A 14,656-nucleotide genomic window follows, 5' to 3' on the forward strand; every position below is an offset into this window, starting at 1 on the left:
TACTTTATTTAAATAGTAAAGATGTCTTTTCTCTGCCAGAGGGATAATGATGAGTGTTAGTGATGAAGAGGTTGTGGGAAAAGATGCATGTCAGTTTAGATTCAAAGTGCAGATCCTAGGTCCCAGGCTGGGCTGTTGGAGCGGAAGTGCTTCCTGGGGCAGGACAGGGACCCAGCAGCGACGCCTCGCTCTGCACAGCACCTCTCCTGGGCAGTTCTCACATGCAGCACTCCTCCCCCAACCACAGTCACGCCAGATGTCAGGGTCATGCCAGATGTCACGGTCACTCTTCTCTCCTGAGTGCTCTGGTGGGAACACCCCTCACTACAGCGACTAGCGTGGGAGGAGGAGAGAGAATAGGAGGGGAGCTGGGGTGGGACATTTATAATTTATTAAGATTTGAGAGCGACACCTGGTTTTTTCTTTAGCAATGGACTTTGTTCATGGAATACGATTTTCAGTTTTTTCCTGGGGTATTTTAAGGTAGACTTATTTCCATGTGACATTTTGCTAATTGAGCCTGTTTCCAATAGGTCAGCTTACTTGAAGGTCTTGAAAAGGGATTCTTAAATAAAATTTTTGTGGGGTGGGCTCCAGGGAGAGGCTGTGCATTGTGTACATTGGCAGGGGAAGGCTTTCTTTCCGCCCTCCATTCAGAGGAATGGTCTTGTTTTTAAATAACCTCTTATGAAATGCCAGCTTGCTGTTCGGCCAGAGCCTTTGGGCTTTTTGTGGTGGAGAGACTATTCAGACACCAGCCATGCGGACTCTGTGTGGGGAGAGGGCAACCCAGTTGGCTTTTCTAGGAAAGAAATTAATTACTGAAGGCCGGTGCATATAAAGCCTGAGCACCAAAGAAAGTTCAAAGATGCAGGAAAGGAGTGTGATTCCACTTTTAGGCTTTCTCCTTTCAGGGAACCGAAAGGTCAGATGTGTTCCAGCAGCATCTTTTCACTGATGACTCTGGGCCCTGCTTGCCAGTGCTGATTAAGGCTATGTGTGAGTGGTGTGTGTGTGTGATCTGCGGTGTGTGTATGTGATATGTGTGTGGTGTGTAGGGTATGTGTGAAGTGTGTGTGGTGTGTCTGGTGTGCATTTGTGTGTGGTGGGTGGTATGTATTTGTGTGGTGTGTATTTGTGTGTGGTGTGTATTTGTGGTGTGTAGTGTGTGTGTGGTGTGTATTTGTGTGTGTGTTGTGTGTGATGTGTATTTGTGTGTGGTGTGTATTTGTGTGTCATGAGTGGTATGTATTTGTGTGTAGTGTGTAGTGTGTGGTATTTATTTGTGTGTAGTGTGTGGTGTGTATTTGTGTGTCGTGAGTGGTGTGTATTTGTGTGTAGTGTGTAGTGTATAGTGTTTATTTGTGTGTAGTGTGTGGTGTTTATTTGTGTGTAGTGTGTGGTGTGTATTTGTGTGTTGTGAGTGGTGTGTATTTGTGTGTGGTGTTTGTAGTGTGAGTGGTATTTATTTGTGTGTAGTGTATGGTGTGTATTTGTGTGTGTGGTGTGTATTTGTGTCGGCACTGGTTGAGGTGCTGATCCATCTACACTACAGGTGTGTAGTGTGTGGTGTGTATTTGTGTGTGGTGTGTATTTGTGTTGACACTGGTTGATGTGCTGACTCCATCTACACTATAGTGTGTGTGGTGTGTATTTGTATGTGTTGTATATTTGTGTGGTGTGTGTGTGCTAGGTATTTGTGTGTCTATGTGGTAGGGGAAGGACCTTGGGGAAAGGGGAAGAAGAAGAGAAAATTTGAGAGAGAATACATACTTAGACGTAGGAGATTTTTAGATTCAGAAAAGTGAAAACTCCTTTTCTTTTAGCCCTTCCTTCAAACCCTGCCAAAGTAAATGCATTTTATATTTCATCACGAAGTTTTGGACACCTAAGACCGAGAAGTCCGGGGATGACAAAATCCTACTTGAAAAACCAAAGTGATCTGGGAGGTTTCCTTTTTAATGTTTGTTTCAGATTTAGGAAATAAAATGCATATCATGGGTTTTGGAAGGAAAAGATGCCTGGTACACTGAGTTTAAGCAGCATGGGTTAACTGATTTTTCCCTTGTGAGCCTTGGACGTGCAGCCCAGAGGAATTGGGAGGAGAGAATCCTTGCCACTCTCTGCTGGCTTTGAGCCTGCTCTCCCTGGGAGTGGCACTTTCAGACTCACAGAATGGCATTCTTTAAAGGGCCCTTCCACCTGTAGGAGTGGTCCTGACTTCCCTTCCAGATGCTGGCCTCTTCCTTGCAGACCGTGGTTGCCAGTAATAGAGACTGACTGACCTGTGCATGAATATTTCTGACAATGACTTTAAAAGTCCACTGGTGCCCTGGGAAGAATCCAACAGTGTGACTCAGGGCTTTGCCTTCGTCCCAGCATCTAAGCTCTGTTGCAATCTCTGCTCTTCCCTCTAGCATTTTCCTTCTACTGTTGACTGTGTCACTGCAGAGTTGAGGCATCTGATAGGTTATTTTTTGAACCTCTAGTGGCCATTGGAGATGAGGAACTATAATTGGGTAGGTTCACTGTCAGCCTGGAGGAAGGCACAGAGCCTCAGCCCTTTCCTGCTCAGTGAGATTGCAGCAGAGACGAGGGTGCAGATGGTCAGTATTCTGCTCAAACTTGTGCTGCTGCGGGGGCAGGAGAGAGAGCAGACACCTGTAGTATAGATGGAGTCAGCACCTCAACCAGTGCCGACGGGCTGAAATGATGGGCCAAATACAAAGAGAAAGTGCATAACAGGAAATCTCGCAGTCCAGCTGTCAGTCCTGAATGCGCAGCAACATAGCTTAAAAGCTGCATGTGGGAGAAAGACTTGGGGGCCTTCCTTAACCCCAGCCTCGGGCTGGTGAAGTTCTGTATTTGGCCATATTTGTGCTCTGGAGAGTGATAAGGGGTTCAGGAGAAGCATTCAAAATGTCTTGCTGACTTTTAATGGGAATTGCCTTGTATTTGTTTTAATAAGTGACTGCTTGACTTTTAAGGCACACTGGGTCCCATTCATCAGTGTAGAAATAACCACATCTCCCCTGCCATTCTCCCTTCCTATTATAGTAGTCTGAGAAACAGAAAAATAAAAACAATTGAGTGCTTTTTCCTACTTTCCGTTCTCCACTCAATAAAACACTCTAATGCCAAGTGTGTGTGTTCCCCACAAATAAGCAATTCTCCAGTGGACAGCAGCCGGGCATCCCCTAATTCAAGCCAGTTCTCCTTGGAGACAGCATCAGGTCCTGCAGAGTAAGGGCTCAGTCCCACAAGACTGCACCTCACTTCAGATGCCAATTGCAAGTAGCAGGCTGTCGTCTACATTTCTGACTGACAGGTCAGAACCCCTCTTTGGGTTTGATTCGTTTGCTAGAGATGATTGTAGAACACAGGGAAACACTCCACTTACATTTACTGATTTGTTAATAAGTGTTAATTTACAGTAAAGGATACTGAAAAATGGCAAGATGAAGAGACACATTGACCGAGGTCTGTAAGGGTCCCAAGAGCAGGAGTTGGGGTGTCACCCTCCAAACAAATGTATGTGTTCACCCATGCAGAAACTCCCTGAACCCAGCCCTTTTGGGCTGATCTGGAGGCTTTATTACCTAGGCATCACTGGCTATAGGCATCAACTTCACCTTTATCCCCTTTCTCCTCCCAGGATGTTGGGGAACTCAAAGTTACAGCCCTCTAATCACATAGTTGGCGCCTACCAAGAGACACATCACGTTAGAGTAAAAGATGCTCCCATCACTCCGGAGAGTCTAAGGAATTTAGGAGCTGTGTCAGATGTTCCTCTCACTCAGGAAGTTACAAAGCCTTAAGGAGCTTCCTGCAGGAACCACAATCAAAGACCAACTACCAGAAAAATGATTCTCCCAGTGCCCCTATTGCCCAGGAAATTGCAAGGGTTTTAGGAGCTCTATGTCAGGAGGCTTGGGCAGAGGCCAAGTATATATTCTTATTATATCACAATATCACAATGGGCCACATCCTTCAAACAGCCCTCATAGTTATTTATTCTTGATTCTTTACAGGGTGTAGGTCGAGGCCTAGAACATAAGTCCTGTCTTTGTATAAGCTGCCCATATTTACTTCCTCCTACAGCTGGAGGGTGATGTGGAGACAGAGTTGGACCCCAGGTCTCAGAGTCACACTTCCTGGAGGTAGTATCTGGATTCTGCCCGACCGTCCTGGGTGACTCAGCAGCTGTGGACAGTGGCTGGTGGAGGAGCCACATTTTGGCAGCTTCTCTGCTGAGCCCTGGCTCTGTGCCCTGGGAAGATCACACGCTTCCCACCCGGGCTGCCTCCCTGCCTTTCCCCCCAGCTCTTGCTCCATAAGGGCCCTGGCCTGACCTCTCTGGTCACCTCGTCCTGTGCAGAGCTGAGGAAGTCAGTGCTATCTGGGTGGAAATGCCAAACACACACCTTCTGTGTGCAGCTTGTTTTCTGAAGCTATGAATGAACTCAGCCATTTCTCCTAAGAAAAGGCCCAAGTTTTCTAAGAATCTTACTCACCGAGGAAGGGAAGGAAAGGGAACAGAATAGAAGTGAAGTTTCGCTGGGCAGCGGGGGAAGGCGTCCATGATCCCACTACCTGTCTTCCTGCATCTTGGTTTCCTCTTGTGTGAAATGAGACGAACGGCACACGCTCCACGGGACAGCTATGAGGATGACATGGGAAAGTCTCCACAGTCCCAGCTCAATGACCTTTTCTTGTCTTTTTCTTCAGAGGGCCTATGTGGCAGCTGTTGTATCTGCAGGAGGGGCTGCAGGAGAGATTCTTGCCTTAGGAGAGGGCTAGGACTGGACTGTCTCTCAAGTTCCTGCTAATTCTATAGTTCCATGTCCCAGATATTTGTTCCTTCCTAGATGCCACTCTGGAATCTAGAATTTGATTTTGTTGTGTGTGTCTTGTGGGTGGGAGGGAGGGCAGGGATACCAGGGGGCCTTGCTGGAGAGAGCCATGGGCCACTCCAGGCTGGTTTGGAACCTGTACATTGGCTAGGTTCTCATAGACCCTTATTGTCATGGGAGAGAATGAGCTCCCCATCACTAAAGGTAGTCATGAAGGCTCCATCTATAGACGGAAGGGGCTTGGATAGCATCCAGGCTGTAGAATCAACTCCTGAGTGATTGAAATTTACTTGAGAGTAAGGATTTTAATGAAAGGTGGAAAATATAAAATCTTGATTGTTTAGCTATAAGGAGGAGTGCAATGTGGTTGTGGAGAGCATCTGGTTTTACCCCGGGGTACCAGTAACCCTGAACTCCCACTGGGTAGTGGATCACCAAGGAAGCATGTCTTCTACTGCAGGGCTGAGGCAGTGCTACCCACCAGCCTCCTGCATACCACATTCTAGGGGTGCACACATGGTGGGGGCATGCCCTCGGCCCTATGGAGTGTCCTCCAAAATGGACCTTGAGAGAGAGAAGCCTGGAATTGGCTAACAGGCCATTTTACCCAATCTGAATTTAAGCAGAGAAAGAAAAGGTCAGTGGAGCTTTCAAAATGTTTGTGGTTGTTTTTGATAGTGCAGAAACACAATGGTGAGTAAATACTCTGGTTGCAGAGAAGTGTTATGGTACTACAGAAAGAGACTTCAGAATATTTTATTTACACCAAGCTTACGACTGTCCCCGCTTGCTGCAGAAGGCAGTTATCTGGGGACAATGCATGGCAGCTACAGAGGGGCCCAGAAAAGAGAACAGTAAGTGGTAAGAAAGTTATGTGGAAAAAAAAAAAAAAAGAAATGTGAGAGGGAAGGCGGGTGATAGGGACAGATGGACAATTTTGGGACCAGGCACATCCCTGGGACCCAGTAGAAGGGTGTCCAAGAAGCAAGCACCGGGAGGTGGAGGCCCAGCATCTGGGCCAGCAAGGAAACATAGCCTGATGTGAAATGACACGTATCAAGCACCCTAATCTTTACAAAAGCCAACCTTTCTGCATGCAATCTGGATTTCACTCCTCTTCCTTCTCACGGGCTTTAACCCCTGCAGCTATCTTTTCTGTCTCCTCCATTACTCTCTCTCTCACAATTGGATTATTCCAGTAACCCAGAAAACCCAGATATTCCAGTGTCTCCTATTCTTTAAAAAATCCACTTGTTGGTTTACGCCTGTAATCCCAGCACTCTGGGAGGCTGAGGCAGGTGGATTGCTTGAGTTTGGAGTTCAAGACCAGTCTGAGCAAGGTGAGACCCTGTCTTTAACAACAGCTGGAAGTTGTGGCCAGCACCTGTAGTCCAGCTACTGGGGAGGCTGAGGCAATAGGATGGCTTAAGCCCAGGAGTTAGAGGTTGCTGTAAGCTATGATGTCATAGCACTCCACCAAGGTGACAAAGTGAGACTCTGTCTCAAAAAAAAAAAAAAAAGAAAGAAAGAAACCCACTTGCAATCCCATATTCTCCTCCAGCTACTGCCCAGCCCAAGTCTCCCTTTGGGCTCTCTACTTCCTCTTCGCCCAGTCACTATTCAGACCCATTACAGTTGTCCCTGCCACTGCACTGTGGCCACCCTCGTCAAGGTCAGCAGTGACATCCTTGTTGCCAGATCCAAAGGCCACATCTCTGGCGTCATTCTTCTCAGTCTCTTGGTGGCATGCGAGTCCATTGCTCTCCTTGATGCTTGATCTTTTTATGATCCAATATTTGCTTTTTTCTTTATTCTACTCTAGTTGATGACCATTTTTAGTTTCTTTTGCTTGCTTCTCTACTTATTTTCAAATATTAGAATTATTGAGGGTCCCAGCCAAGGCTCTTGTGTCTGCTAAACTCTTTCTCTAGGCAGGGGCCTTTCTGGCATAATGGCCGTAAACACATGCATGCATCTATGTCTGAGAATGTAAGTGATGGTGCCCAAATCTGTCTTAGTCTCCAATGTCCTTTCTGAACTCTGATTTGCCTATTGAATGGCCAATTCAAGCTCCCCACATGAATGTCTCACAGACATGTCAGACAGAACTATGGACTCCACCCCATCCAGCAACTCTGGGTGAGGGCTACCCATCCTTTGTGTTCCTTTTCAGCCCAGAAGTCACCCTTGATTTCTGTCTCCTCCCAAAGCAGCAAGTCTTGTTGGTTCTACTCACCCATCCACTTCTCTCCTTCTCCACTGCCTTCATTCCAGTGCAAGGAACAATGCCTTCTCACCCAGGTGCATATCAACAGCCTTCCACCTGGTCTTTATGATTCCATTTGTCTCTGTTTAGCCACTTGCCCCAAAAGCTGTCCATGTGTTTTAAATACTCACTCAGCTGTGGTTCTCCTATCCCATGTGGCCCACAAGGTCCTTGACTATCCTGGAGCTTCCTTCCTTCCTCCCTCCACATCACGTGCCACTCTCTCTCTTGTCCATGCTGAATCTAGCCTCATTGACCTCCTTTCTGTTCTTCAAACTCACTGACCTCCTTTCCTTTTTAGGGCTTTTATGTTTTTTCTTTGGCCAGAAATACTCATCCTTCGCTTTTTGCATAACTGGCTCCTTCTTATGCTTTAGTTATTATCTGAAATCTTACCTTCTTGGGGATGTCCATCTTATCTAAAATGGAAGAGCCTTTCCCGAGTGTTATTTTCCAATCACCTTGTTAATGTCCTTTGGTAAACTTAAAACTTCAATTTTCTTGCTTATATATTTGATTACTTATTCTATTATGTATCCCCTTCAACTAGAATAAAACTTCCCTAAAAATAGGAATCTGATCTTTGTATCCACAGCACTGAGAACTCTGCCAGGCATGGAGCAGATGCTCAGTGTGTGTGTGTTGAATGAGCAGCCAGCTAATGGATCTGCAAGGGTTCCAGCCCTGGCTCTAGTCCTGGCTCTGTGAAATTTGGGAAGTCTCCTAAGTCTTAGGTCTTTAGTTTATTCGTTTGTACAGTCAGGAGGTTGACCTAGATGACTTCTCTAATGTCCCTTTACGCATTTAAAATTATGAGTATTCTATGACTTCTGAAGTCAAGAGAGACAATTAACAACAACGGTACCAAATTTCTCATGTAAATGAAGTTTAATAAGAAAATCTTGAAATTATTTGAACAATCTGCTGTCTAGACTATCTAGTCTGGTGGAGTGATCTCTGCTGTGTTTCTTGATAGACTTTTCCCATGTTGACGGAGCTTGTTAAATACAGTATTCATCACACGGATATTTTTGCTTCAGTCATTGCTTCAGTTTGGGAAGAGTCTATTGGGGCAGCAGAGGTTTTAGAGATGACATTTCTTTCCTGCTCCTCAGAGAAACTCCTGTGGCCTTTTCCTCTGTTTCTTACCCATTCCTTCTCAGGCAAGGGCTTGAGGTTTCCAGTTGGTGGCATAGTCATGGATGCACGTTTTTTGATTGGGTGGAACTAAATACTGGAGCTTCTGTCTCCTTCCTTGTTTTCCTCCTGGAAGTGATCCTGAATCTTCAAACTTCGTTTTTTTGGGCCCATCCAGGATGAAGGAGGCAGCATGATGGCAACCAGTCCATTAGCCATCATGTGGATCATTACAAAAGTTTTGCGATACAAAAAAATCAAGAAACATAAAATCCACACGGATAGCAGCAAATGAAGCCCTCCCAGCAACACCCATAAGCCAAGCAAGTTGAAATTTGCATAGGTCAATCAGGAAGGACACTGTTGACTGACTTTCTTGAAAGTGAAATAATGGAATATAACACTTTCACAGTGACCCACATATCCAAGGCACATTCCCCCAAAGAGGAGGCCTTCCTTCCTGACTTCCCTTAAACCCCAACAATTGAGGCTTTAGTATAAAAATTTGGGTGCCAAGGTCTAAAACCCATGTTTATCAAACCTTAGATTTTTATATAAACATAAGAAAGCATTATGAGAAAAAAAGTCTCAAAGGAAATATACTGAACAATTAAAAGTAGTTATTGCAGGTTGAAGAATTATGGGTGATTTTTATTGTCTTTTGCACATGTCCATATTTTCTGAATTTTCTGCAATGCGCATGCATTTCTGTTGTAATATGGAAAAAAATTTGTTTCCCACTCTTTTGCCAACATAAAAGGAAGGAAGGGAGAGAGGAAGTCAGGAAAGAAGGAACTCTAAAAACAATAGATTGGCAACTACAAAACTTAAAGTTAGCCCTGTGGCTGGATTGCTGGCAGATAGAGAGAGAAAGGCAGGAATCAGGGAATAGATGCTTGTGCCCATTTGGAATGGCCTGACAGTGTCCCAACACAGATGCCTGGTGTGCCTCACCTTGGTCTTTGCCGAGACAGAGAACTTCCTTTTCTTTTCTTGGCATAACATTTAGTGGGTTGATTCTCTTGGAATGTCCAGTTGGGACTTTGCCCCTCAGGGGGTCCTTACTAGAGCCTTTTTTGACCAAGAGATCTTGCCTTTCAGACCATTGCAGAGAAGTCTCCGGGAGCCTATTTCCTTCCTGAGTTTGCACTCTCTCCTCAGGGAAGTTTTCTCGAAGATACAACAGGGGAGCAGTTCCTTACTTATCGCTATGATGACCAGGTAAGAACACCATACAAGAGCTTACCTTTGGTTTCATCATTCACCAGTGGGCAGGAAGCAGTATATCAAAAGTACCTTCAAAATAATTACATTTTCCTCTTGGCAATACTAGTATAGTAGACACTTGACATTCTCTCTCTCTCTTTTTTTTTTTTTACTTTTTGAGACGCAGTCTCACTCTGTCACCCTGGGTGGAGTGCTGTGGTGTCCTAGTTCACAGCAACCTCAAACTCCTAAGGTCAAGCCATCCTCCTGCCTCAGCCTTTTGAGTAGCTGGGGCTATAAGTGTCCACCATGATACCTGGCTAATTTTTCTATTTTTTATGGATAGATGGTGTCTTGCTCTTATTCAGGCTGGTCCCTAACTCCTCTCCTTAGCTCAATGAATCCACCCACCTCAGCCTCCCAGAGTGCTGGGCTTACAGGTCTGAGCCACTGCATCTGGCCCCCTGGATGCTCTTTTTTTTTTTTGTAGAGACAGAGTCTCACTTTACTGCCCTCGGTAGAGTGCCGTGGCATCACATGGCTCACAGCAACCTCCAGCTCTTGGGCTTATGTGATTCTCTTGCCTCAGCCTCCCGAGCAGCTGGGACTATAGGTGCCCACCACAACGCCCGGCTATTTTTTTGTTGCAATTCAGCTGGGGCAGGGTTTGAACCCACCACCCTCGGTATATGGGGCCAGCACCCAACTCACTGAGCCACAGGTGCTGCCCATGGATGCTCTTGAAGGATCTCATGTTTACTTATAATTTCCTGTACAATGTGCATGCAGTTCTTGCTCTAGTTGGAACATTTGCTTGAGAATCAAATTTTCTTATTTCTATAAGAAATATATGATGTCTGTATTCATTTTAGCTATCACCAAATTTACTATTCAATTCTGAAAGCATCCCAAAGCTGTGTTTTCTAATTAAGCATTACTTCTCTGCTCTCTTAGCTTTTAGTGTTTTTTTTTTTTCTTTTTCTTTTTCCAAGCCAATTTTCAGGAAAAACAACATATATTTGCCTCTTTGATGTGTGTGTGAATCACTTTAGGAAGGCTAACTGGAGAATAGGTTCTGCTTGGCTGAGATGCAGAAGCTGGGTACTCGACTCTCTTCCATGCTTGTTTCACAATGATGTCTTAGCAGTTTAAATATCTTCGAAATCATTCACAACTTGTTGAAACAGAGAATGTCAATTTTGTTGCATGCAGAGGTTTCTGGATCATAGAGCCTGAATTTATGGAGCAGTGGAGCAAAGTCACTGGGTGGGCTTTTAGGCAATGTGGGGCCCTGGTGGGTCTGTAGACCTTGGCACCTACAGGGAAGCTAGGCGAGATAGGCTTCTCATGGCCCCAGATCAAGTGGAGGGAGAAGGCCCAGTGAGCGAGGCCAGCTCTGCTGTGTGGCCAAAAGCCAGTGTGTTCCGGTTTGATTTAGGCAAGGCTTCCGTAGACCTTACTCAGAGGGAGCGGTTCTGAGAAATTCATCCCGCCATAATAGGTAGATTCCAGATGTGACTGTAGGGAGTGGGACTATGCTCTTGGGCTGGCTGGAGTTGGGCAGACTGCTATAGATGGGCTGGATGGAGGACTGGAGTCTGGCAGAACATCACTGGTAGAGAACAGAAGTACACAGGGCAGATAGGAAGCATGTTGTCCAGCACCTGATGCCCTGTTCAGGGGAGGCACAGCTGACCTTGATCCTGAGACTGTTGCTCAGTGATCTGCTCTTGCTGCGCTTAGCTCTGGAGCTGGGGACTGGGTGAGGGCAGGGTCATGACCTAGCAGAGCTCTGACAGCAGGGACACAGGTCATTGGGATAGGTTGGGATGAGACCAATTTCTTACTGAAAATTTCAACAATCACTTTTTCAAGTTACTTGAAAAGTGAGTGCATCAGCAATCATTGTAGTGAGCTGAGGTGGGATTGGGACAACTCTGTATTCACATTTTGGAGCCTAAGCTAATTTATATTGTGGGCCTGGTTATAGATAAGGCCTAAAATGTCATTACATTGCTTTATGCCACCACCACCCTTCCCCCCGGATTGGATTTTGGAGGGTCTATAGTTTATGGATCCTTTTAATCCAGAAATCAGTGATCTAACAGGTTTTCATATAAGAACTTAAGAGAAACTAATGGAGAAGGCTAAGAAACTAAAGGAAAGATAAAAAAGGGTGTCTGGCTCGGTACCTGTAGCTCAAGCGCTAGGGCGCCAGCCACATACACTGGAGCTGGCGGGTTCAAATCCAGCCCAGGCCAGCTAAACAACAATGACAACTACAACCAAAAAATAGCCGGGCGTTATGGTGGGTGCCTATAGTTCCAACTACTTGGGAGGCTGAGGCAAGAGAATTGCTTAAGCCCAAGAAATTGAGGTTGCTGTGAGCTGTGATGCCATGGCACTCTACCCAGGGCAATAGCTTGAGACTCTGTCTCAAAAAATAAAAAAAGGGTGTCTGGAAAATAACAAGCTATGCATTTCATAATTAAAGAGTGGTTAATGCCTTCTCCAGGTGTCACAGATACATTATATTTAATATAATAACAATATAAAAGCTAGAAAAACAAGAAAACAAGCCCCCTTCATCTTGTCAAAAGGCCTAGCGCAGATCTTGGAAATGTGTGGCATACTATGGAAATTTTGTCCTAGGACATGGTATTCCAGAAAGCCACCGTGACTAGCATGTAAAAATACTTGTTACCCCCACTGTGTGTTTTGTAAGGGAAAGGAATACTGTCAGACCACAACAGGCCAATAATAGCGTCACTTACACTACTAAGGGCCAAGAGCACAGACGCTCAGACTAACCCAGTGGCATCTCCTGAATTCAGCATCGAGTCAGTTCTAAGGTGTCGGACCTAATGCCCAGGCCATGCTTCTCTTTCTCTGAATGCTCAACACATGGACTGCGTTATAAGGTTAAGGAGCTTCTCAGGCACTGGGGAGAAGATAAAACCAGTTAAACATAATCAAACTTTAAAAAATCTCCTTATCCGCAGCATATGACAAAACATTAAGGTCAATTAAGAACAAAGGCTCTAGCGTCAGATTACTTTGGGTTCAAATCCCAGTTCTGCCATTGTATTTACTGTGTACAATGAACTTCACTTCCCTGTGCCTCATTTTCTCATCTGTGAAAGGGGAACATAGATGGTGTCTACCTCAGGGAGGTGTTTTGAGGACTTGAAGGAGGTAATTCATTCAAATCTCCATGCACAGGGCCCTGGTACAGATAGGTATTTAGTTTAGCTATTGTTAGTACTAATAATAGCACCATACATACACACTCAGCTCAGAAAATCTCCAGTATGCTAAAGGAAAGGAAGAAGTTTATTCTCTATTTACATCAGGGGACTCCACATAATATTTTTAATTAATTTTTTGTTCAGCTATGACACACAAACCCTGCACTGCATACACATCTGACATGGAGAGTTTGATGAATTTTTGAATGTTTTTACACATATGTAAATATTACCCAGATCAAAAAATTTAGCATTTCTAGCACCTTGGAGGCTCCCTGTGCCCCCTCCCAATCCATATGCCCCACTCAAGAAGGAACTGTCATTCAGACTTCTATCAGTGTAACAGCTTGGCTATGCTGCTTTTCATTTTATTTTGATTTTATATGGATGGAATCCTGCAGCACGTACTCGTTTGTGCCTGGCTTCTTTCACACATCATTATGTCTGAGAGATTCAACCGAGTCACTGGATCCAACATAATATAGGGTTTGATGTCTAGCAGCCAGTTGTACTCTTTGGAACAAATTGTCTCATGTTGGAACAAATTGCAGCATACTGGGTGGCATGTGGCATTGCTCCTGCACAGAAATTCCTAGGTTGTCCTTAAAATATTTTCAGAGCAGTCCCTCCAAAAATTCCATACCTGGGGAAGTGGCGGGAGCAGTTTTCCAGTGTTGCCTTTGTCATGCCCAGCAGTGGCAGCCAGAAATAGATGCAGTGTCCACATGAGGGGCTGGTGGGGAAGGACCTGCCATCAGGTGGTATGGGTCCCTACCTGCAGAGTCTCCATATATGTGCCAGGGGTACTCTCCTGCTGTCACAGTGGCCTGAAGCCAGAGTGACCAAGTGTTTATGCAATGGAGGCTGTGTTGTGGTTTCTAAAGTTGTTGGGTCAGGCGTGGCTTTGCAAGGAGCTTCCTACCCATAAAATACTCATTTGTGTATAAAATGGGAAGCAAGTGGATGGTGTGTAGATATTTTCCCTTTCAGACAAATCTCAAAGGACTTCTAAAAGTATTTTATCCTGGGCACATTTTCACGAAACCTTCAGGTCATTCTTCAAATGTCTCCTGGATTAGGTGCCTGGAAAACTAATAACTCTGAGACCAGTAAAGCACAGCTGTGATGTGGGCTGCGTTTAACAGCAGACATAAAAGCCACACTGTGGATTATATGGGGAGGGGGTGAAGCAGCTTCTATGGAGAAAACAGTCTGAAGCCGACTGGCTAACAATGTGGTTTAGTGCCAATAGGACCTGTCAGGCAGCCTTGGTTGGTCTTGGCCTCTACCACTAATTAGCTTGTAATTTAGGAGAGTTATTTAGCATTTTCGAGCCTCAGATTCATTGTTTTAAAAGATAAAATGACTGAATTTCCTGATCTGAATGCCTTCCATTCCAAAACAGTACATTTTTTGAAACTACAAATAGAATATTCCACACTGTGAGTATTAATTGGATTTTTCTGATTACCAAGGCAGTCTGCCAACAATGCAGTAAACTATTACTTAGAGATTTTTAGAATTTTACAGCTGGTGGGGATTTTGGCCCAAAAGTTGCATTTGACAAGAAAACAAGAGATTTCGAATGTGCAAATGACTTACTCGAAGACACCCAGATGGTTAGTTGAAAAACTAAGACCAGTACACTCCAACCCCAGTTGGCCTGCTCTGGAATATGTCCAGCTGTTTCTTTCAGAAGAATCACCTGGAAAATTATCTCCTTTCCTAAAAACTCTGACTCTTCTCCTATAGTTAATAGAGTTTTGGGGCCTTAGCAGACCCTGGAGGATGATTTGGTATTAATGACTTGTTTTATCAAAAACTCCTGAGTTCCTTCGGAAATTTGGAAGTAGCTATACTGATAGCATCTCTAGGTATGTCCTGCCTCCCCAATTTTTAATAGAAATCACACTTTTTCAAAGTTGGGGTGAAACATGTCAGATGCA

At 44.8% G+C, this 14,656-nt stretch overlaps 1 protein-coding gene across 4 annotated transcripts in view; it reads left to right on the forward strand.

The window, feature by feature from the left end:
- ADAMTSL3 (ADAMTS like 3) overlaps positions 1-14,656 on the forward strand; it is a 406,539-nt gene that overhangs the window by 57,191 nt on the left and 334,692 nt on the right. For all 4 annotated transcript variants that reach the window (XM_053593613.1, XM_053593612.1, XM_053593614.1 and 1 more), the window contains exon 3: positions 9,358-9,477. In XM_053593613.1, coding sequence (XP_053449588.1) covers positions 9,358-9,477 — 120 coding nt within the window. The remainder of the gene's footprint in view (positions 1-9,357; positions 9,478-14,656) is intronic.

The sequence above is a fragment of the Nycticebus coucang genome, chromosome 6, assembly GCF_027406575.1.
Source record: "Nycticebus coucang isolate mNycCou1 chromosome 6, mNycCou1.pri, whole genome shotgun sequence".
Classification (NCBI taxonomy): domain Eukaryota; kingdom Metazoa; phylum Chordata; class Mammalia; order Primates; family Lorisidae; genus Nycticebus; species Nycticebus coucang.